The 24782-nt window shown below is 40.9% G+C and overlaps 2 protein-coding genes across 5 annotated transcripts in view; one reads left to right on the forward strand and one right to left on the reverse strand.

Annotated features, from left to right (window-relative positions):
- Positions 1-268: 268 nt before the first annotated feature.
- med8 (mediator complex subunit 8) lies at positions 269-3803 on the forward strand. Of its 2 annotated transcripts, none has more exons than XM_084011348.1 (7): positions 269-338; positions 680-801; positions 1340-1484; positions 1594-1734; positions 1850-1937; positions 2037-2276; positions 3427-3803. In XM_084011348.1, exons 1-7 carry the CDS (start codon positions 333-335, stop codon positions 3495-3497), a joined length of 813 nt encoding a protein of 270 aa, XP_083867474.1. In that variant the 5' UTR covers positions 269-332; the 3' UTR covers positions 3498-3803. The 2 variants fall into 2 exon arrangements, with proteins under 2 accessions (XP_083867474.1, XP_083867473.1); XM_084011347.1 differs by having other exon boundaries at positions 2037-2297; positions 3427-3802.
- Positions 3804-13130: 9327 nt separating this feature from the next.
- The window catches only part of pbx1b (pre-B-cell leukemia homeobox 1b), a 63431-nt gene continuing 51779 nt past the window's right edge, over positions 13131-24782 (reverse strand). Inside the window, exons 5-9 of one of the 3 annotated variants that reach the window (XM_084010921.1) lie at positions 24574-24709; positions 23087-23135; positions 20107-20219; positions 18587-18676; positions 13131-16276 (exon numbers count right to left, since the gene is read on the reverse strand). In XM_084010921.1, coding sequence (XP_083867047.1) covers positions 16184-16276; positions 18587-18676; positions 20107-20219; positions 23087-23135; positions 24574-24709 — 481 coding nt within the window. In that variant the 3' untranslated portion in view covers positions 13131-16183. Of the gene's footprint in view, positions 16277-18586; positions 18677-20106; positions 20220-22975; positions 23136-24573; positions 24710-24782 lie in introns of all 3 variants that reach the window. The other 2 variants (XM_084010920.1, XM_084010922.1) reach the window with 2 other exon arrangements.

Consider the following 24782-nt stretch of genomic DNA (forward strand, 5'->3'; position numbering starts at 1 on the left):
ATGCAAAAAGCACCGCTCTTGAACTGAAAATATGCATTACTATACTATACTTCGATATGCGACATGATTTAAATAATGGCTTTAAGCCGTAATTGCCAATTAATATCTAGATTGTCTAGCTATCAGACAAAAGTAGTAAAAAATAAAAAAAAAGTATAAAGTTAAATACAATTGAAATACTCAAGTAAAGTGCAAGTTTTAGTATTTGCAGTGAAAATAAATGCAAAGCGTTTCTTCAGATTCAAAACGTGCTTTTATTTTGAAAAAGTTATCCGGAAGTGTTTCTTCCTTGCCTGACTTTTAGCATCTCACCGTTAGCTAGAAGTTCAACAATGCAGGTAATGATATTGTGTCCGTGTATTGCTATTTGCAGTATGATACCGTGTTGAATAATTCATTGATATTTGCATTGAACCTTCACCCGTATACGCTTGTAAAGCTGCTTCTGATTGACTTGTAGAGCTAGCAGCTAGCTAGCTGGCTAACAGGTAACCGCTAACGTTATGTTAGGTCGCATTTAAGCTAGGCGACGTCAGACTAACATTACAATGAAGTCAACGCTAATGTAAAAGCGAACTAACGTTAATGTGACGGAGACTGTGGCTAGAATAGTTTGGTGTGCTCGGTGTGTATTTGAGGTTTGTTTGTTGAACGCAGTATTTCTCTTTCATTCCCTCAGCAACGCGAGGAGAAGCAGCTGGAGGCGGCGGTGGAGTCTCTCATTTCTCGGGTAGCACACGTCAAAAACGCTCTTCACAGTTTCATCTACAAGCTGGAAAATGAATACGAGCGATTAACATGGTGAGTAAAGCATTTAACTTACGACTTCTAGATATCAGTCTGTGCCGTGGGATATAGAGGGGAAATCTTATCTAAATACAAGTTTGCACCAATTTCTGTTTCATAGCCAACAAATATGTAACAAAGGTCACATCAAGACTTTGAAAATTAGTTTTGTATGAACTAACATGCATTTCTGGATACCACATCTCCTGTCTCTCTGGTCAAATTCTCAAGCTAAGATTGAATTATGTTATATTAAATAAACAATAGCTGGACCAAATGTTAGTGTGGATTCTCCCTATGATCTTGAAATCTGAAATATTTTTTAAATTATTCATTTATCCGATGGGGGTAGTGAAATGCCATCTCTACTCTAACAAACGTTCTAACTTTACCCTTAAATAGATATCGTGGCACCCTCATTACCTCGTCAGCTGATAAGCGCTTGTACATCATTAAACAATGAGGTGAAACAACTTCATATGTGTGACACAAGATGCTCTGATGTTTTGTCATTAATATGTATGGATTTGTGATGTGTTTTTGTGTCATTCAGGCCTTCGGTTTTGGACAACTTCGCTCTGCTATCCGGTCAGCTGAACACTATCAACAAACTCCTCAAGAACGAGAAGACGCCATCCTTTCGCAACCAGGTTATAATACCACTACTTCTGTCTCCAGACCGAGATGAGGATTTAGCGGTGAGTATCAAAGCCACTGACTGCCTGATGTGTCCACTTTCCTGACACATTTTTTTTTTAGCATCCTCTCCGACCTGTCCATTTATGGCCTCTGCTTGTTCCCCCACAGAAACTGACAGAGCAGCGTGTCCCAGTGTTCAGCCATGAGATTGTACCAGACTACTTGCGGACCAAGCCTGACCCCGAGGTTGAAGAGCAGGAGAAACAGCTGAGTGTCGAGGCAGCGCGAATTGGCCCAGAGGCGGCACAGGTCAGTTAGCTGTCGTGTGGACTGAGTGGATCAATGCTGTCTTACTCTAATTCAAAAGTAATTTAGAGTATTTTTCACAGTTCAAACTCGCCGTTGTTTATATTTTTATCAACAGAAACAGATCCAGACGTTGAATAAACTGTGTTCCAATCTGCTGGAGAAGCTTAACAATCCTCGTGACGACAGAGATGCAGAGAGTGCAGGTGTGTTGCAATTTCACTGTTTTTAAATGAAAAATGTATTTATACATTTAAATATGTTGACACGTGAGGTCCCCCCCCCCCCCCCCCCCCCCCTCTCAGCAATACGACAGAACAAAGCGTCTTTCAACCCCGCTGACACAAACGCATTGGTTGGAGCTGTGGCATTTGGAAAGGGGCTTTCCAAATGTAGACCTCCAGGTCCAGTGGCCTCTGGACATCCAGGACAAGGGTCCATGATGACTGGAGGTCCAACCTTACAGCAGGTCACCATTGGTGGTGGTTCAAGCCAGCAAGTGGGTATGGGAGGACCTGTGGCTCCACAGCAGCAAGGGCAGCCAGGTAGGAGACCTGGAGAGCTGGGTTAGTATTTCACCTTCACTACTTTTGAGTGATTCTTGTTGGTGTTGGACTCTGAGTTTGTACTGATGTCAAAGAGAAAGGTCAAGTGGGGTTCTATGAGTTACTTATCTATAGTCAGACTTTTACCAACGTAGATGGCGGTTGGCTTTCCCCCAGTTTTGTTTTCACAAACCGGGCAAACAAACTGACGAGATGTTTGCTCTCCCACTGCCGCCCACACAAAGGGAGGCGCTCAGTTGGATTAACTGACAATATAAGCTTCATTTAAAAAACTCAAAAGAAAAGTGACATTGGGTACAACCCTAGCAGCACAGTCCGATCCCCCTTGCTTGTTCCACATTTACAGAGCCATGGCTGTGTATGAACACCAGATTTTTTTCCCGTGTGCGCACAGAGAGCGGACTACTGGTGGACCAGGAGGAGATAGTCCTTGAATTTGACAAAAAGGCTGTGTTATGTCTTATTATAATTTAAAAAATTAAAATGATGGGTAATAATAAATGAGAACAGAATTTTTACAACCCTTTCCGTCAAAATGACAGACGAAGAGAAAGTCTAACCAACCAACGACAGCGACTATGGATAGGTGCCTCGTACAGCCCCACTTATAAACACCGAGCACCTGCTGCTCTTCACCACCCTGTGCATTCAATTCAATTTTATTTTTAGTATCAAATCACAACAGAACCTATCTCAGTACACTTTACACATTGAGAAGGACTAGAACACGCTCATTATTTCTTTCAAATTCCCAACATCACCCAGGAGCAAGCAATGTGCATGTGTGTAATTCTGGGGATATTTGTACCATTTCAATTTAATTTAGTTAATAATGTCATAACACAACAACATGTTATCTCAGTTACTATAAATTGATGCTTTACATTTCTCTGGGATGTGAATGGGTTCGAGGTGGACAGGGTCTTTACATTACATTTCTAAAATAATTTAATAATTACAGTGTTTAAAATACATTCTTTAATGGTTATGCACCATACTCTTAAGTTACTTTTAAGTTGCGTGCACAACATAATAAAAACAATGTGTTGATGTGTGCTGAACTAGGATTTTGAGGACACAAATGCAAAAAGTAGTAACCAAGCATTAATTCTCTCTGTTTTTTTCTCAGGAAAAATGCCAAGCAGCATCAAGACAAACATCAAATCTGCATCCGGTTCAATGCATCCATATAACCGATGAGCTCCCTCTTTCTTATTTGTTCATCCACCGTTCCTTATAATTACTACTCACCATTGTTTTCATAGAAGACCCACTTCTACCAAACCATTACTCTGTTCTCTCTAAAGCTGTTTTTCTGACATTCTTAGTACAAAATAATCTAAAATTTAAAATGTAAATATTTGCAAACATCATGGTTCATCTTTGATACATCGCCCAAGCCACTAGATGGCAGTATGCCACCATTTGAGGGATTGGAAGAGCTTGTATTAAAACTGTACCATTCACCTTTTCTTTTTTTGTTCAATAAAAGCTGTACTAAAATAACTACTTGGTTGCTAAATCAATACATTATATCACTTTCTTGATTCTATCGATGTACTTGAGGAAAGAAATAATTCTGCAAATTTTCAAATTAAATCAGGCCTTTTAAAAAAAAAAAAAACAAGTAACCTGTGTGACTGCTTTACCAGTAGTTTATTTGTATAATCGTGTGCTGTCTACACAGCTCTGTATTGTCATAACTGTATCCTTGTTGTAATTGATCATCAGTTAACGTGTCTCGACGTAAGAGTCCAACCATCAAATGACCATCCCAACATTTCAGACATGCACCATGATCTGACGTCTGTTCACTACTTCTGCCGGTTTCTGCTTCTCTTGCTTCTCTTTGCCCATTTTGCTGCGGTACCAAAGGTGAGAATAATGAGGGTGGACGTTGCTCTGTGTGGCCTGATAATGTCAAAGTGTTTAAGGGGGCAAATGAGGAAGTATTGGTGCTGACGTGTGAGGGGGGCCTCACTCCACGCCGGCTCCCTCTGTCCGCTCTAATCCCTGTCCTGCTGCACAGCACAGTGACCGTGCTGCTGTCACAGCATGCGGGCCCGTGGCTGACCTACATACACCCTCTGTCCCCAAACAGGCAGACGTCTCGCTGTGTCAGCCACCGTGGTCAGACGCTCTGCTGAGACAGCTCAAAGCTGCACAAGGTCACAGTTGCATTCACAGATGAGTCTAAATTATAAACAAAGACCTAACAGGCAACATGCAGCAAACCTCCCAAAACAGAAAGGTTAAGTTGAGTTTTCTGCCAAACTGTCACCCAAAGAGAGAGGTTTATGCAGCTTTTTCATGCTTTTGTAATTTGCTACAAACCACACTATAGTTCACATTAACGCTGGCCATTTACAAAGCACACTGAAGATGGATTCTTAGATTTCTGATGCCTGTTTTCCATGTTTTCTTCAACTGCGGCCAGTGGTTTCCATCATCAACATACCATGAGACGTGACTGAGTTAGTTTGTCCACTAAAATAATCGTGCCTTTATTGATCACTTTGCTGTAGTAATAGAATAATAATTAAATTGAGCAATTAATGGAACTATAGCAGCCAAATAAATATATAGGGAAACTATCTTACACATGATCTGCAGAAATTGGCCAAAAACAATGGTATGTTGTATGTCGTGATTTACGTCTCTTTTACGAGAAGAGTACATCGACATTTAATTTACCCGGCTCAAATTACAATGGTCTGTGAGGGATTGCTGATATTAAATAAGTGAAGATCTGTCTTCTCAAAACAAGTAAGGTACAGTTTTGTTCTTGCATTTTTGCTCTTAAAAAGTAGAACAGAGGAGAATTGTTGGTGTAGACTTGACTAAAAACTATCTGGAACCTGCAAAGTGCATCCTGGGAAAGGACTTACACATTCTTACAGAGCCAAAAGGGACATTTTGTGAACAATGCACTCTCAAGTGCAAAAAAATGGGCTGCCATTATTACACAACCTTCAACAACCTCTTGCTCCGTGTGTAAAGGAGTAAATGATGAAACTCACTTTAGCTGTTTCATATTGTTGATGCTGGCCCACTGTCATGGTTCACTCGGACACTTGAACAGAGCTGAGCCCTCGTTAGAGTTATTAATAACTGTGCTTTACGAGAAGTCAAAAAGTCTGGCCTCAGTGTGGATCGCTCATGTGTATCATTTTTATCATGTATTTTAAAGCATGTTGTTTGACAATGATTGCATAACTTATTAATGATATGTGTTAGCTGCAGCATTTCACTGCCATTTGCTGAAAAGGAAGCTTCACTCAAGGTCCACGTACTTGCAATTTTTTAACTACTTTTTACGGATGCCAGTGAAAATTATTAAAAAGGACCAACTTTGACGCTAAACGAATGTTATCTTGTTTTCTGTTATCAGATCTGATACTGACTGTTAAATGAATCATCGTCTACTTAGGAGTTCCTATTTTACTGACCATTTCTGATTGACAATTAAGAAAGAGAGGTGGAACAGATAAAGGTTTGTTGGACGTACTTCACTTTTGTTTCATGATCTGTTGAGTTCCCTGCATCCCATTGAACACAATGATGTGCAATAAAGAAAACATTTAAGAGTTGTAGGAGCATATATGCAGGCAGGGATTTAAATTGCACTCCCCGGAGAGGCTCACATGTAGTAATGTTACTCTCACTGCCCTGACACTGCGGTCACAGCCACATTGTTTATTATTGCCTATTGTTTATTGATCCACATCAGCTATCTCATCCACAGACGAGTGCTGTTCTACCTGTGGTCAAAATTACAAATTGCTTTGTCATTTTTAGAAATAAGCATGCATTCATTCAGCATACTACACAAACAAAACATAAAAAGAGGAAATGAAAATCATTACTTGATTTAAGTTGGTTATTTTATCCTCTGATCAACCCATAGTAATAGTGCCCTTATGAGATGTAAAGGTACATAGCCTCTTTTTGGAAGAGGATGATAAAAAAAAAATAATAAAAAAAAACAATCATGCAACACCTTGTGTAAACAAATACAATTTAAATTTGATTTTAAAATCCATCTTACTTGTTTCATTAACCGAAAACGTGGTAAAGAATCCCATGCTACCATTGCTCTGTAATGCAGTGTTCTCTGCCCAGTCCCTGTTCTATAAGCAATGCAACAAAAATCTCCTCTCTGATGACTGCCGTGTAGATTTGTGTCTATCACGAGAAAACATTAAACTATTAAATAAACTAACAGGACTCTTTTTTTTAATTATATTTCTCACAAAACTAACAAGAGAGTAGTGTAACCTACCTTTAACTGGTAACCAATTCAATTTATTAAGCATCTCACATACTGTCGTTCTGTATGAGCAGTTGAGCACTATACGAGCAGCTTTGTTTTGAGCTACCTGTAGCCTATCTGCAGTTTTGTCTCTACTCTCCCTCCCCGTCTAGAGCACAATACCATGCATTTTGTCTTTTCTATGTTAAGAACCAATGTATTTATGTTAACCCATTTTCTAATTAGTACGAGCTCTTCATTTAAAACCTTTTCAAGATCTCTTGATGTTGACGCTACCGGATGAATGGTTGAGTCATCTGCATACAATGGAAGCATGGTTTAGAATTAAAGGTAAATCATTTGTAAATATTGAAAATAAAAGTGGTCCGAAACAACTCCCTTGCGGCACTCCACAGCTCATAACCCTAATTTCTGAAAAAATTAAACAATTCCCATTAAACTATACACAGTATTTCCTATTTGTGAGGTAACTATTGATCCAGGCAACAGAACCCCTATCAAAGCCGTAACATTGTAGTTTATTCACTAATAATCTATGGTCAATAATATAAAAAGCAGCACTGAAATCTAATAAAACAGATCCAACTATCTTACTTGCATCTATTTCTTTCAGCCACTCATCAGTCATTTAGGTTAGTGCAGTAGCTGTGGAGTGCCACTTCCTGTATGCATGTTGATGATCTGTGTTCAAATCATTTATACAGAAATGATTTTCTATTTGCTCATATACTATTCTTTCCATTTATTGGTCTACTGTTTTTCCCTGAAAAAAGCCACTTTCAAACTTTTCCGCGGAGCTTGGCTTTCACGGTTTCTCTCACTCCTCGCGCATGCTCAGTGCCAGTCTCTGACAGTCTGCTCTGTATTAAGCAATTAAAATATCAATGTACTCCTTGTCATAAAACTAGCATGTTGCGTCTGGCTCTGGATATGATCCATTCTTGCTGCCTCAGAAAGCCTGAACGCAGTAGCCTATCGGTGAAAATTAAGTCACATTTCAGCAAACTTCTTATCATGAAAATTATTTTACCATGTGTAATTTAAGGTGAAAGAAATCTACATAATACATTATATTTACTAGAAATCTAGTAAAACCAAACCACATTATTTTATTTTATCTTATTTTTTTTTGGCACAGATGCAAAATTGAGTCACGCCTTTTCTGGTGTCTTAAAATGTACGGTATTCATAGACAAACATTTGGTCAGAGACAAATCATTGTTTTGATCCTGTTTGAATTGTCCCATGAATTGATGTTTGTCAATTTAAAAGCAAATTTTGGACATCAATAAAGTCTAAGTTTGTTGTTTGTCAAAATATCATTTAGTTTCGTGTGAAACCGCTCAGAGAACTACATCTGTCATCTCTCACAACGTACGTCACCAACACGGCGTTAGCCTGGCTTGCTAGCTAGCCAAGCTAGCTAAGTTAGCTTGGTTCCGTCATGTGAAAGACAGAGAGAGTTGTTATTGAGAGCAACGTTAGATCCTGGTACCGAACACGGCGACATCGTAGCTTCACTTATGAGACTCGTGACTGTGTAGTCTTATTAATTATGTAATTTTCTTTGTAGTATAACTTCAACAGTTATACTGCAAAATGCAACTTTCTTAATGTGAATTATTCACTTTTAAATCTATGAACATGTGTAATTCATGCCACAATTCTGTTTCACCATTTCAATGGTTATTTGCATAATGAAACACATGTCAGATATGTGATTATCAACACCTTTGATTTTGATGCATTTCTTTGCAGGAACCAGGATAACAAGCTTGTTTTTGCCCCATAAATCCTGTACTTGAATTTGTCTCACTTAATTCTTCCATGATTTTGAACTGTCTGAGAAAATTGTCAACTCAACATTTATACTCAACATAACATTAATAATAATAATATCAAAAATGGTCTACTGATATTATACTATTATTATGTTTTTTAGTAGTAGTCTTTTTAAATTTATTTGTTTTTAATTACTACAGCGGTTCTAAAGGTTCCTCACAGAGCTTCAAAAGGTTCCTCCGTAGATTAAAATAAAAAAAGAATCTTGTTGTATTAACAGTGTAGATTGAAATATTTAACAGTCGTTAATGGTGTCTGTATTTTGGCTGCACATTTTATTATAGACTTAAAATCGGAATTGAGGTTGAACTTCCAAAATATTATTTAAAAAAACAACACCCTCAAACCCTTCGATCAAAAATGAAACAGTCAGTAAACAGTGAGCAACAATGGTTAGAAAGGCCTAAAATGCAGGTTTAACAACTTCTATATCGGTTGTACAGTTTGACGAAGAGCCTTTGAAAGACACCCAAGTCACACAGACCATGAGGGGTCAGCAGCGCGTCACTGCTGGCAGCCACCACCCCGCCACAGGCTCATTCTGTAAACACAGAATGCTTAAACCGCCTTCTGTTTTGACTATTAATTTAAATATTAATTTGAATCCATAAATCAAGATTGCGTTTGTGTGAGATAGAGAGGGAGATTGCACAGTCACACCCAGTGCATTCAGTCTGAGTCTGAGCCTCGCCGTACAGCCGGATAATGGGAAAACTCAATATGACAGCTGCCTCCTAAATTACAATATACAGTATAGCGGAGTACACAGAGCAGGGGGACTGGACAGTTTTTTTTACCAGACATAAATCCATCCTGACAACATAATCAGCATTGCTATTTTATGAAAAGACAGGAGTTCCCTCTAAAGCGACACACTGCAGTGACCAAATGTGTCAAGCGGCTTTATGTCCAGAAATGCAGGAAAAACATTTAAGAAGATGAAAACACAGACACAAACTCAAAACAAATTAGCTCACAGCTGCATGAGAATCCACATGAGCGGGCCTACTTTTGTTGTTGGATGCCAGCGCCATAATTATTGCAACAGCAGTGTATCTGAATGTCCTTGATCATCAGCGCAAAATGTTTTTTTCTGTTTTTGATTCATGTTTTGGAGAGATAACTTTCTCATTTATTTAATAAGAACAACTCTTGGCACTGTTTTAAAGGTTTTTTCTCCCTTCCCCTCCCTTCCTATAATTGAAGAACACGATAAGGTCCACATCTTGCTTATTATGAAAGCTTTAGGCAAATATAAAGAACCAGTTTACAGCCTTAAACTCCCACACCCCAAATGCACAAATTTACTGCAGAGTCTAATTCAAATGTACCACGGTTGAAAAAACTTGAAAGGCCACGATGACACACGCTGATCTGTGAAATCTTTTCCAAATGTCTTCTTTATGAAAGTTTGGATCAGAGGAATTCATTAAAGATCTGTGGGTGGTGTACGGCAACACGAAAGTTGCAAGTTTTTGCCAAACTGAGCTGTTTCCAAATTTTTTTAAATCTGCAACACATCCACAGTCAGTAATTACTTGACCCTATTCCTGCTGAACCTTCTCTTCTGGAGTTATTTCATGAGCTGTGATGGTGAGAAGACTTGCTTTGTCATATTAATGTGGACCGAGGCTCCTTGAGACAAAGCCTCACCATTACGCCGGGCCCTCAGACCTTGCATCGTCTGCTTCAGCGCTCCTCCCCTCGGGCACATGTGTGCCGCCGCGGTGTGTGCGTATCATGCTGGCAGGCGTTGACATAACTGATGCACATTAAGCGTTGTGTATGGGGCCTTATGAGCCTTGTTATTGTCATTGATATAATGTGGGCCCTGAGCCAACGTGCCACATGCATTGTGGTCTGGTTGAGGATGATTGATATGAAACTCCAGCGGTGAGAATGCTCCGATGAGATGGACCAAACCAACGAGGATGTGGCCAAAGAAGACTACCCCCCGCCTCACATCACATTGAGAGGTCTGATGCTTTATGTAAAAGAGCAATTAAGCTTTTTGCAAATCTAAATTACAGATGAAGCTTTTTCTTTTTTTAAAGTTTTGAAATAGAAATTATGAGGATGCTTTTTCTCATGATTTAGCAAGTCAGAGAGAGATATTTTTTCGATTATGTTATTTCATAAGAAGGTATGTAGCGCCGTTATTACAGCTTGTTGGCGTGTGCAGTCTGAGTGACAACCAGGGCCGGATTAATGCGCTAGAAGGGCCCTGTGAGCTGTGGGCCCCTAGAAAGAGGCGTGACATACAGCTGGGATAATCTGAAATCATGGCATGACTCTACAAATGTAGCTGTTCCGTTTGTGTTCATAAGTTGTAGTTATATAAGATGATCAAATGTGCAGCCTTTTTGCCCATCACCTTTTTGCTGTTTAAAGAGAATGTAGCTTCCGTCCCATGATGCATTTCTGAATGAAACTGGATCGGCAGACGGAACAGAAAGTTGGGAGGAAAGAAAGATATTAGATTTTGGGTAAAAGAAATTCAAATACAAATACAACAAAATAGATTTTTTGTAATTTTGTTCAGCCTATATTGTTCAATAGGTGCACAATATGACCATGGATGTGATCCAAAAGAGTTGAAAATGTATAATAGGGTCACATTGCTGGTTGCTGTTTGTTCATGGTTCAATTTATTGTCATTGTTCAACTTGCACAACAAAATTTAGTTTGTAGTCCCATGATTGCTACATAAAAAAATACACACAAACCCCCCAAAATATCACACTGTGGAGGGTGGAGGATGAATTTAGTCTCAGTCTGAGGAAAGAAGCTGCTCTGAAGTCTGCTGGTATGACAGCTGATACATCTGTATCTCTTGCCAGACGGCAGCAGGGTGAACAGGCTGCGGCTGGGTGGGTTTCGTCTTTTAATATCCTTTGTACTCTCCGTAGGCACCTCTTGTCGCCGGTGTCACTAGATGGGTACCAATGATGTTCTGGGTGGTTTTAATCACCCGCTGTAACGCCCATGTATCCAGGGTCTGTGATGTCTGTGATGCTCTGATGTCTGCATCAGGCCTGTAGGGTCTGGGAGCCCCGGTGGGCCGAGGGGCGTGACAAAACTGTGGTGTTTGACCTGGGATTGAGAACCGGCTGCTGATTGGCTGGAGGTTACAACACCACTGGGCCTAAGTGATCTTTGCTGATGCCCAGAAGAGTCCCGGACACAACAAAATAAGAGCAAGGAGAAAATACAGGCAGAGGGCGGAGTCTCTGTAGACTTCTAGTGGGTCAGAAGTGATGATATAGGGGAATTATTTTTGTGTCAGTCTATATGTTTTCTTTTTTTTAATTGTTACTCACCTTCGCCCTTAACAGGTGGTGGATATAACAATGAATTCAACATTCCTTCTCTGTTTGGCTCTGTTTTGTCTCCACCAACTCTGGCTATGGGTGGTGGGCTGTAAAACCTGCTCTGTAGAGTAGAGGGCAACTTCAGAGTCGGTATTCATCACTCAAGTGACCCCTTTCAAACTACAGTCATTTCACCCGTTATTTTAGGAGCAATATACAACAAACAGCATTCATAGAGCAGCAGAAATGATTTGCTATGTGAAGATATAGCGTATAGATATAGTAATGTCTACCTGAGCAGAGAAAGAAATTGTTTTTTCATTGGATTTTGGATTATTGCAGCTCTATGAATACAAGCCAATTACATTTTTGCACGAGTGATCTTTAACACAATGAAAAGATAATATTGTGTTATTTTTACAGGTTACATTTCATTTATTACTCTTCACCTAATAAATCAAATCATCCTGATTCTGATGATCTGTGTAGTCTTCTTTAAGAAACCTGTGTTTGTCATGACATAGTACGGTATCCATTTGTTAAAGGAATCAGACATTCAAAAGAACGTATAGTGATTTTACTCCAAATGGGATTTACACCTTTTCACCATGTAATGACTGAATCAGCCGTACAATGGCCTTTTTTTGCTCGGTAGGAGCACATGAATAAATTAAACGAGTCCAGCAGTTCTTGCCTTTCATGCCTCGAACAGTGGCCCTTTGATAGAAACAAGGAGGCTTCTCCATGTAATTACACTTGATCATGTTTGCGTATGTCACTCCCACAGTCTCCGTCACGCTCTCTGATTTTGGATGCTTCTGGGAGCGCCTCCTAATCCACGAGTTAATGTTTCAACCCCTTCCTCCTTCTTTTTTCCCCCTTCTCCCTGGGACGGATGAATTGGAGGAGCAGAATCAGACATCCTGTCTGGTTTATCTGGAGGAGAGAGATAAGTGTGGATTCTGCCTCTTTCAGGGAACGCACATTAACCATGCCTTGGAGGGAGAGCTGGGTGTGGGGACAAGAGGATGAGTTGTGGGGGGAGGGGGGGGGGGCGGGTCTGTCTGCCGGGAGCACACAGCTTTCACTCACGTCGAAAACTGTGAAAATGTCCCCTTCACACCCTCGGCCGAGCTCCGGCGCTACGTTAGTGGTTATAAAACGCCCGCGTGCAGCAGCAGCAGCAGCATAGTTGCAAGTAGGGACGTGCAATGTTATCCAGAGGTGTTGGACTGACAAGTCTACGACGTGTAAACTTGTATCCTACAGTGACTCCTGACCCTGTTACAAAAGTCTGGAGGAGACACCGTGCACAAGTTTGAGATGAAATTCAGCCGCGCGTTTGTGAGGAAAGTTGACAGAAAGCACATGAAAAACGACAAAAACTGCAATTTATGCAACAAAAGAAACTATTTATTTGGGATACGCATTGCCAGTACAAATTAAGAGACCATAAAACCTACACCTTTCAGCTATTTTTCTCCACAGAAAAGAAAAAAAAAAAAACAGGTTTTGAATTGGAATTAAAAAGACAATAGTTTTCCATGTGATACCTTTTTACATACGCAGAGATCTTAAAAGTTAAAACCTGTCAAGAAAAAAAGGCTCCACGATTTCACTCTGAAATCCTTATAAAAAAGAAGTTAACATTCAAAACACTGCAGTACGTTATTTTATTGAAGAACAAAAAGACATGCAACAAATAAAACATTTTATGTTTTACAAATTGTTCGCTTTTCTTTTCATGTCTCTTTTCCTTTTATATTCAAAAACTAAAAAGCATCATTACATGAAGCTTCGATAATATTTGACAGGCAATGTGAAAAGTAGAGTTAAGCGTTTTTTTTCTCCTTCTTTTTTCAAGGGGGTGCAAAAACAATCCTTTTGTTTGCCTTGCATGGCCGGTGCTGTCAATTCACTCCAATGACTTGAGGAGACGCGACTGAGGCAGGTTCTGTGCATCACTTCCACGGCGCTGGACCCCCTCGACTGTAAAACTGAGCCGGTGAGTCGAGGAGGAGCCGCTCCGAATGATCCGAATATGAGTTTTGTTTGGCGTGATCATGCCGTGGTTGACCTCCAGACAGCAGCTCTGAAACATCCATGATTTCATACATGTGTAATAAATACAAACACACTGACAACTGTTCAAAATGACCTGTGGTTTCAGGCTGCATGACTAGTTGGGGGATCTCGGGACTGAATTTTTGTATTCCGCAAGGGTTCGGTTCAGCTAAAAAAAACAATGCTCGAGGGCAAAGTTAACGCTAACTTTTCACGTCACCTTCGGTCGGACAGTAGCCGCCTTAGAGGCCGGCTTGTTTTGGTGGTCTGAGTACAAAATCACAATAAGGATTTCACCTTAAATCCATCTGGAAATCCATCAGGCTGCGTTAAAATGGCTACTGTCCAAAAATGCAAAAAAAGAAAAAAAAGAAAAGAGTAAAGGTGCATATCTACATACTGTATATAGAGCATTCTTGGGCTAATCCACATATAATGGTAGCATAAAAAAGAAACTGTCCTGTAGCAAAGCAAATATTAAATGAAAACCCCAACAAAAAGAGTTATTCACAAAATGGAGACATAAAAATATATCCAAACATTATCTGGATTTGTGTGCCATCAGGGTATTTGTTTCCGTTTTTAATTTATATAAACACTTCTGTATTCCAACTGCATTTTTTGGCTTTGAATACAGAGCACTAGAGCATTGAGACGCTCGCTAGTACCGTAGATAATAAAATCCTATGAAAAGAGGAAAAAGAAAATGTCAATAAAGCTGATCCCAATGTTGAGGATACAAATTCTGCCTTTTTTTTTGGTATCAAAGTATGCAAATGCTGATATCTCGTATACATGTTAGACCACACACGATACTGTACATACAACAAAGGTCACAAATTTAATTTCACATTTTGGATTGGTCTGTGTTGACGGATGTGATGTTTTTTTGAGTGTCATTTTAAAACAAAAACAAAAAAAGTGAAGGGACTCTGAAAATACAAACACTGCAGTTCTCTTCCAAATATTCTTGCTGTTATCAGAGAACAGGGGTTACGAAACAAGTAACCACGTTTTTTTTCAGCACTGACTGCGTATGGATTTATATATGTGCCACAGTCCTGAGCACCCGAAATTAGATATTTTGAGCAGAGAAAATGCTGCTTTGCTCACAAACAAAAAGGAAATTTGTATCATGTTAAGAATAATTTAATTTCAGCAAACGCAAAAACTCAAAGTGTCCCACCGGGCTCTCGGCATTGTCACACAAATGTAATTCCATGAATGAAAAGTGAATTCAGAGAGCGAACATGCAATGTGTTCCAATGTCACCCCAACAACGTGGCACTTTAAAAATCTGAATTACAACTTTCTTCTTTTGGATTTGGTTACCAGCAGTATTTGGCTCTACCAATCTCACTGATACACACTAACGATGTCCGATACTGAACGTGCACTCTCTGCCATACATGACTCCTATAGTTATATCTTATACATTTCCTCTGTGTTGTTTTCTCTGCGACATTTACAAAATGTTACCCTTTGAGTTCAATCATTAAATGTTATTGTGCTTTGATAAGTATTGACGTGCCGTAATTGCCGCTCATGTCGTCGTCATTTAGCGTTTCAGGTCAAATTTTCTCTGAATATTGTGGATGCAGCCAACAAGCATGACGGAGTCGCGCTCAATGTTTTAATTGCTTGCATAAAAATGGTGAATTCTCTGCTTTTTTGTCCTCCGTCCGAGCAGAAAACCTGCTTCTCTGGCGATAACATATAAAATGTCTCATATCTCATCGTCTGAAGTTCTGAATACAAACTATATAAATTGAGTTATTACCTGACTATCATGAATGGACTAACATAATAATACTTCACAGAGTATGGCATGGATAATGGAAGGACGTAAAAACGCAACATTATCAAAATTCACCTCCAGGGTTGAACTTTGGCACGATAGATGAACAGAACTGTGTGAACAGGGACTGAGGCGTTGACAGGGCGTGGTGCGATGTACTGTAAAATCCCAGTAATTATAAAAAATTTGTAAAACCCGGAACCATTTTTGAAATTTTCTCTGTAGTTATTTCCAATAGAGGTAGTGTGGAAGCATTTGAATTTACAAGAGGCGGGGGGGCTTTATGCTGCTAACTGTGTGACTATATGACGTAAGAGAAATACAAAGAGGCAACATGGACATCAAGTGGTAACTGTACAAACTGTGAAGTGTGGATACGAGTCCCCTACGCAGGCCGCTAACGATGCTGCCGTAGTCCAGATAGGAAAAGTGAAATATTTGTCCGTAAATGTCATCCCAGACCCCAGCTGTGTCCTGCCGCGTGACTACGTACAGTATGTCACGTCCAGTCCCGGTGGGGTTTGAGCCCAAGTTTTGGGAGATGTGGAGGGGAGGGGGCGCCATGGTGGAGGAAGTTAGGAAGCAGGAGGGGGGAGGATCAGTTGGAGGTGTCAGAGTGAACGCTTCCGGGTCCTTCTGTGGGTGAAGTCACTGATGAGGGGGTCGGAGCATCCTGCCAGCCGCCGTTTGCCTGAGAGGAGAAAAAAAAGGAGAGAAACATGACTTCCATTTTCATTCCTCAGTGCGGCCGGGTCAAACACAGTGAGGTACGAAGAATGGAGCTCCTGAGGGCAAGCTAGCGTACGGGCGCAGCGTGGGATGCTGGGATATATGCTTTTGAGATATTCACCACAGCCTTAAGCCAAATTGCCTCCTGGATTGGAGTGGAGGCTAACGCAAGCTGAAATTACTGCTAATATTTCCCGAATAAGACTGACATGAAGAAATATAAAATTGTGTTTTCAACCAAGCAGAAAGGGAGTGAATTACAGTCTCTACCCCATCACATGGCGCACACTCAAATTCCTATAATGAAGAAAACACACGGGAGGGAAAGCAGTATGCGGTTTTTGTCTTGAAATGAATTCCTGTCACTTTCATTTGAAAGAATGTGAATAATATATGTGAGTTCTATGAAAAGACTTCTGAAACAAAACAAGTACAATCAACGTCATGTGCACTAATTATGATGCTGACAGCAGGAGTGAACATACAATAAGAGCAATGGAGGTCCTTTCCACTGCCAGAGACAGGCCTGTTAGAGCATTTAGGATTATTATGAGGAAGTTTAAAGCCATCAGAGTCCACGACAGCCTTTCATTTCAAAAGCCTGTTAGGCAGACTGTAGTGTGCAATCAGAAGTGGAAGGGTCAGATTGTGGAATGGCAGACTTTTGGTGGCGCCCTGCCTGTTTTGTAAAGTTGTAATTATGTCTGTAATGATCCACAGGATGCATGATGTATCCACTCATTATCCAGTCTTTTTTAATATTTCTGATAAAATACTCTCATCATTTTCCACTCTGTGCTCATAAAATCTGTCTTCAGATGTCTGGAAAACTTCCTGGATGCAGAGTAGACATCATCTAATTAACAACATATCTGAAACACAGAGTTGAGGAAGTGTTGGGGGATTCTGAGACATCTAGGGATTATTCTTAGATGTATCTATAAATTAGTTCTTAAAATATTAAGAAAACAGTAGCATCTCTATAGTGTAATCCATTTGGAGGTGAATGCAGGACCTAAACAGGCCAGAAAAGGTTGAGATGATATATAGCGTATACACCATAATAAGATTAACAACTTTGACAGAAACCACCCCTTGGGAAAATTATCAGACAAAAACTGAGGAGCACACATTGCAGGAAAAAAGGCGAGTGAAGGAGCCAGAATTCGTAACTTACTAGCCTTAGCTACATAAATCACAGGCAAACAGCCTGGCAGACAGATATCCTGCTCTTACATTATGCATCGCAGGGCTTCTTTGCAGGGTATGAAAGTGAATAACACAGCATATTGTGGCAGTGTAAGATGTGGTAGAGCAAGCAGGCGTCCAAGGAGAACCGTATCTGTGAGGTCAAAGGACTGAGGAAGAACAGGGCCTGCATACGTTAGCGGCCGCTCAGGGCGAGCACAGCTGGCCGCGGGGATGAGCTCGGAGCAGCCGGGAAGCCCATTTGAATACACATACATGTTTTTATACGGGAGACATTTCATCTGATTATCATATGGCCACTGAGGCACGACGACGACGACAGCGGAGGAACCCAGCCGCGGCTGTGACCGTCCTCGTCCTCTCAGCGCGGCTCGCTGTCAGGGCCATTAGTGTGGCAGGAACATGATCTGAGCAATGCACTTGGATTGCTGTCCCAAGTCCACACTCTGCTCTCCTTGTGTCTGTCTTATCGATTTTCCCCTTTACGACACGGCTTGTCGCTGTGAATTTCCCTACTGTTTGCAGCCGCCAGCGAGCACCCCCCACCCCCACCCCCCTCCACAACCCCCACTCCTACCCCCTAACTGCTGCAAAATAAGACAAACACGAGGGGGACACACCCCTATGGCACACGAGGACTTGCTTCCAGTGGCGTGAGGTTTATTTTTAGTGGGGCGGCGTTGGCGGTGTCTCGGGCGGCTTTAATGGGAGCTTCCGGCCACAGGGCTGATAATCACGGGTCAGGTGGTCAGAGGGGATTTGAAGTCCGGCACAGGAGGTGTCACCTGTTTGTGCAGTTCGCTCACGGCCGACTGTACGTGGCTTCAGGTGCTACGCCAGACCTGATCCAATGTGACAGGCTCAGACGGCGGCTCTGCGTGTGTGTGGCCGGCCACATGCCGGCGTATGGCGGGCAGCATGCTGCCCGTGGCGCGAGCTATAGAGAAGCAATCAACTAGGTGACCATAGAGCAGAGACAAGTCCTACTAAGTGGCATTCTGAGCCCTATGGCTTTGAAATAATTGGTTGGCAGAGAAAGAAGAAGAAAAAACAGAATCCTTACATTGATGCCCTGCGGACTGTACATCTGGTTGGCTGAGAGTCCTTCACTGTATCCGCCTGTCTGACTGATAACATGGCGAAGGGTATCCACCTGAAACATCCAGAAACAACAAACAAAGCAAGGTCAGAGTCAACACAGGAGAGGCACAAGAGCAGAGAGGGAGGGATGACAAGACGACGAGAGAGACAACAAGAGTACACGGCTGCAAGCGTGTCCTCGGAGACAACTGGGTGGAATCAAACATAAAGACAATTCAGGGTAAAAAGCTTTCTGCTTGTTAAAAAACAGGGGAAGACATTGTGAGAGATAGCCTGCCCTTGAGAGTGTGAAGATGCTCTAAATTTCAACCAGTATGAGCCTGATTAGACCTTTTTCACCACAGACATTTTCACTTGCCACAGCAGCAAAGCCAACAGGTTTTCTGATGGCTGGGCTCCAAGCAGGAGTACTGCCATGTGGGCGTGCATGACCGGGTTAAATCATGTGCAGTGGAAATGAAGTTGAATCGATCGGTTTCACGTGGGAGCTATAAACCAACCAGGAGCGCTTTTCAATTCAGCAAAGCTGGGAATATTCATGTTCGCAAGATGTTTTAGACGGCAACATGAAACGTTAAGTCAGAGCAAATATATGAGTTAAAGCCAAAATCAAGAAAACCTGACTTAATGTTGGGATGGGAAGAAGACCTGCCTTTATCACGTTCACGCACTGTTCCAAGACGGTAACCGTTGCTAGCCTCACAAGAGCTTGACTAATGTGTTGCATTTATAGCAGTTTTTTTAACCAAATGCTAACATACAAACTCTAATCTCGACACTTAAAATGTTGCACTTTCCAGGTCATATCCAGGACATTCAGTACGGAGATCTGTCCAATGATTTTTGTGTTACAGACTGACGTTGGGTGCTCAGTCATAGTGTAAATAAATCATATCACAGACAGAATATTACCGGATGCTCCTTGAATTCATTGAATGCTGTTATAACTGTTTTCATGCTACTTCTGATGTCTCTCAGGCTGATTGGTGGTGTTTACCATTATAAAGTAGCCTGCTGAGAACGGCAGCTTTGTGGCTGCTGCCGTTTCTAATTCATCAATATTATCTCCATCATTGATTTTGCCATTGTGTGTGATAAACAGTGGAGAAAACTGATTTGAATTGAGCACTGCAGACAAGAATTCAGGAGGATTTCATCAGTCGTTCTCTTAATGTGTCCGGTTTGCTTCAAAGGGGCTCTTCGACGACGGTATTCTATAAAAATAAAGATGAAAGATTTTTTTTTTTGCAATCATGTTCCGACATCCTAAGTAATTTTTATTTCCGAAGGTGTCGTCCGTTTCAACTCGTTTGTCTGCCGCCAAATTGGTTTATCGGATTTAAGAGGAATGATGTTACTTAAAATGAGTCGTTAGTCAAATTAATGATAATAACCCAACCTTTGCGTGACAAGTGAAAATGTCTACTGGGAAGTGAAGTGGTTCTGAGCCTGTATTGTCTGCTGTGCAGCTCGCGGCCCTACCTGTGACTGCACGTTGGCTCCCACCTGAGCCCCCTGGTACGAGTCCCCATTGAGAGACTGCACGCTCATGAACAAGTCCCCGGAGTTTGACATGTTAAAAGAGCCACCAGAACCTGAAAGAAGAGAGGGAGCAGTCGCATCACAGAGAGGCAGAGAGCAAGCAGGGTAAGCAAGATGGCCGGTCCAGGCAGCAGCCTGGGGGAGTAGCATGCAGAGGTTAGCTAAGCTAGCAGCCACAACGGCTCTGTTAGATGAGAGGAGCCGTCATAGAGGAAACACATGAGGACAGGAGAGCGACAGTTGGAACCTGACCCATGAGGTGGTGTCAGGTAGACAGTTTTTTCTGCATCCAAATATAAAAATTAGCAAGTAATGTGTATGTTACAGCCCTTAAGAGGTTATTAAGCTACAACCAGGAAACAAGAATTGAAAAGAAGTTTGAATGCCCTTTCTCGCTGTCTAACCCAAGGTTATAATATGATTTATATGAGCTAAAGGTGCTAAATTCAAAATTCGGAGCATAATATTGTGTGTAGGCCCACCCAGATGGAGCAGCATCAAATTAATGTAAAAATAAAATAGTTTTTTTATTTAACTGTTTTGTCTCAGAACATTTTAGAGTTTAATATACATAACGACTGAAAATAACATCCAAAATGTCCTCACACGTGACTGACTGACGTTATTGCGCGCTGTCAGAAGGCGGTGTAATTTAGCTAGCAACCAATGCACGGAAAAACGGCTAACGGCTAAAATCTGAGAAGCTTAAAAAAACATGTCTAGAGGAGGATGAACTTCGTCCCAGGAAAGCCGTGCTGGTCTCGCTAACGTAGGAATGCAGGGCCATCATAACCCGGCTCCATCAAAAGTCCTGCAGTGTTGAGAGACTTGTACTGGTTTGTGTCAGGAAGCTCTGAATTGTAGCACATTTGCAGGGTTTAATGTATTATCATTAGGGCTGTACCAATATCATATCTTTTTACATTTGAAGCATCTATTTTGTTTTTCAAAGAAAACATTGGATTTCCATAGAGTTGTGTTTAAAATGCTCTTCACCCTAAAAGTATGTATTTATTCATGTAGTTTTGTGAGATAAAAACAGGTTGTCAATTTTGGAAATGTTAACATCTATCATGTTTTTTAAATAAATGCTGACTTTGGACTTTACAACATGGAGATATTTGGATCACGTGAGTCAGAAATGAATAATAATACTCAATGTGTAGCCTCTTCTTCACTTGCAACTGTGCGGAATAAATAGACACGCAAATGAAAAACATGCGCAGCGTTCCAAAAATGATTTAGAAGAGTAGCCGAGACAATACACCTCTTTAATGTAGATTTAACCATTTATCTGAATGGTTTATTGATGTATTATAACATGTATTGATGGTAGCCTACTACAATTCACTACTGTAACTCCGTTCCCCCCCAGGTATACGCTGCTCTATCTGCATGTTTGCAGTTCGTATTTTTCGCGTTGCCAGCACTGTTAGCTGCTAGCCACCGGCTCAGCCATCGCCATGAGAGCCACGTGGAGGCAATCCCTCAATCATAGATATGCTTTGAATTTGTAATTTAGCACCTTTAAGTATAGAAGTAGGCTCAGGATTGGTGTTTGGCCTAGCAAGGAACCTTCCAACAAAGATTACGGGACTTTTTAATTTATTTGGGGACTACTTGTTAAAACAGGATACGGCATGTAAACAAATCTGCTTTCTTAGAGTTTATTTGTTATCTTTTCACAGATCTAAGCTGCTGTGTTCGTTGTTTGCATCTGTTTCTCATACGTTCCATGCTAGGCTAAACGTGCTTCCTGTTCTGACTCCTGGTAAGACGGCAAATACACACATTTCTCAAAAATAATGGGCTGTAGCTTTAAAAGATAAGGCTAGCAATGTTCATTTTTTTTTAATTGTCAACAAGTCTCATAAAAAGACCAAAATTAATTAATGAAATGTAGGGCTTTTATGACTAGAACTCAGCCTCAAACCCATTTGTTTCTATTGAAGATGAAAATCTTGGGTCATAAATATATCGTTTCAGTTTTTTTTTTAAGTTACTTCATTTCCTAAAATAGTGGGGTGCTGTTGGTCTTTGCAAATATTACCCAAACAGAAGAAAATAGTGCATATTTGTGCACAATAATACAGATTTAATAATAATAACAACACATTTTATTCATAGAGCGCTGTTCATATTCATTATAGCGTATTTCCATGGGATTCACTCAATGACAACCACAGTTTCCATTTTCATGCTAATGAGGTGCGACAGTGTGGCTCATTGATGTGATTTCACTATTTTCTTGTTGACAACAACGGTGCTCTATTGGCACAGAGGAAGAGGCTGTGCTAGGCAGTACATTGTTGGTTTTCTCTTTTCATGTGATTTGTTGACAATGAGAAAAAAGTATGGAAAAATCACCAGACCTATCCTTTGAATGTCAGTACAGCAGAACATGATGGATATAGAGTTGCAGTCATAGTCATACAGAGTTAGTCAAACACGGAGAATGTGATTCATTGAGATGAAGACAAAAAGACAGTAAGCATAGGGAGACTTGGCACGGGGCTCAGGTTGGCGGATCTCTGACACAGCTTTGCTCAAGAGGGGCAGTTGTTCTTGTGAAGGTGAAATGTTTAACCTGTTCAATATCATAATGGTGCATTACAAGGTGATAGGCGTAGTCCCTTGTACAAGAACTGCCCTTTTTGTTGTTAGTCCTAATTCATTCCCTGCAAATCACAAGCACCAGCATTGAAATAGCCTCAGACTGATATACTGAAATGGTTGTTTAGTTGTGGTAATGCACAGAGAGGAGGTACATGTCTAATAGCTGAGCAGAGCCAGGGACTTCCTGTCTCACCTGCAGAGTTTGGAGTTGAGGGTGAATTTGCTTGGCTTCCATGTGAGGATGCATTAGCCGCATTCACGGCAGTTCTCGCAGCGTACATGTTGGCTTCTTCTTGGAACTTACCAATGTTTTTCTTGTATCTGATTCTTTTATTCCCAAACCAGTTGGAAACCTAGGCAGACAAACAAGAGAAAGTAGTTTAGTGCTCGCGAAATCTCAACACACGGAGCCTTGCCACATCAGGGGGGGCATTCAATAGAGATATCAGAGTCTTTAGCTTGCGTGGCCTTAATGGCATGTGTAACACTGCAGAGGGCCGTTGTCAGAGGTAGGGGCTACGTCGACGCTGCTGTGAATCCGCATTAGTGCCAGAATGGAATGATTGCCAATAACAGTCTCATTATGTCACCATGACTGCAGCTATCATCAGAACTCACGCACGCACCAATCAGTCAACATCCGCTAACACCCATTACTGCTAATGGACTCCCAGATGAAGCCAGGGGGGTAATCCCAGCGCTAATGATAAACAACATTAAAATGAAAACCAAATCAATCCTGCAAAGTTTCCAATACGCAGAGTAGGTAAACATCTCCTTTGTTACGGCCAAGAAACGGGGAAAGTCTACAAATCATTCGGCCGCTCAGCAGCTTCCACAATCAGGCCCAGATGCATCCTCAAATCATTTGGTATAAATTAATGAAACCAATTGAGAAAACAATCCATTCCCAAATGATGGATTCAAAACACAAACTGCTGTTTACCTTGGCGTTGCTTCCCTTATTATCAATTCTCACAGGATTGAAACAACTTGAGCGCTAGAATGCAAAGATTGATAGAAAAAAAAAGAAGCACGGTGCCTAAATGTTTTTCCTCTTTTTGCTTGTCAGCAGCAGTGGCACAAGCACCTCGAGTGTCTTTATCTGTTTGGTAAGTTACAGTCAGATTTATAGTCCATATATAGTCCAACCATCACCGACTGCAGTGCTACTTTTCAGAGGCTAATGGTTTCGCTAATTACTTCTATTACCTTATAACTGAAACTGTTTTATTCACAGTTGATTAACCTTTTGAATCAATCAGTGATTATTATTGTCAAATGTTTTGACGAGTAGCCAAAAATGATACATCATACTTTATCACAAATGCTATCATCATATGAAACAAAACCAAAAATTATGAATTTAATCTATATCCGTCACAGCAGCACGCTTACCGACTCTGGATGTTGTGTTAATGTGTATATAAGAAACCTTGCTCCATTATATGATTGGAGGAGAGCGATGACAGCAGTGTTGCCTTTAGCTTGTGTTACTTCAATAGTTAAACAAAAGAGTCATTGGTCAAAAATAGCTTTGTCTGGTTTGAATTACAAGAAGACAAACTTATGACACGGCATATTTATACTTTGAGTCCTTTGTTGTCTCAATGAAAGGTACACCTCAAAGATTAGAGCAGCTGTCTGTACTCATGACAGTCAGAAAACATGTTAGATGACTTGCCAAGATGTCTCGCAGATTCAGCCTCAGATTAGAAATTAGCAATCGTCTTTGTGCAGTGGATTTTCCTACAGGGGTCGAGGTGTGGGATGCACTGGTCTGTGGCGTACCTGGGCAACTGTGATGGCACACTTCTTTGCCAGCTCCTCTTTAGCCTCCTCGCTGGGGTAGGGGTTACTGAGGTGCGAGTAGAAGTACTCGTTCAGGATCTCTGTTGCCTGCTTGTTGAAGTTTCGTCTTTTCCGTCTGAAAAAACAGCATCGGAAGTTAAAACAGGAGTCGGACACAGTTCATGGTCAACACAACAGCATGGGACGTC

The sequence above is a fragment of the Eutrigla gurnardus genome, assembly GCF_963514095.1.
Source record: "Eutrigla gurnardus genome assembly, chromosome: 6".
Taxonomy (NCBI): Eukaryota; Metazoa; Chordata; class Actinopteri; order Perciformes; family Triglidae; genus Eutrigla; species Eutrigla gurnardus.

What these genes read in the sequence shown, in the direction of transcription:
- med8 (XM_084011347.1), top strand. An exon ending in TTGGCCCAGAGGCGGCACAG is followed by an intron (nt 1,735 to 1,849) that starts GTCAGTTAGCTG and finishes TTTTATCAACAG; the next exon opens with AAACAGATCCAGACGTTGAA. An exon ending in CAGAGATGCAGAGAGTGCAG is followed by an intron (nt 1,938 to 2,036) that starts GTGTGTTGCAAT and finishes CCCCCCTCTCAG; the next exon opens with CAATACGACAGAACAAAGCG.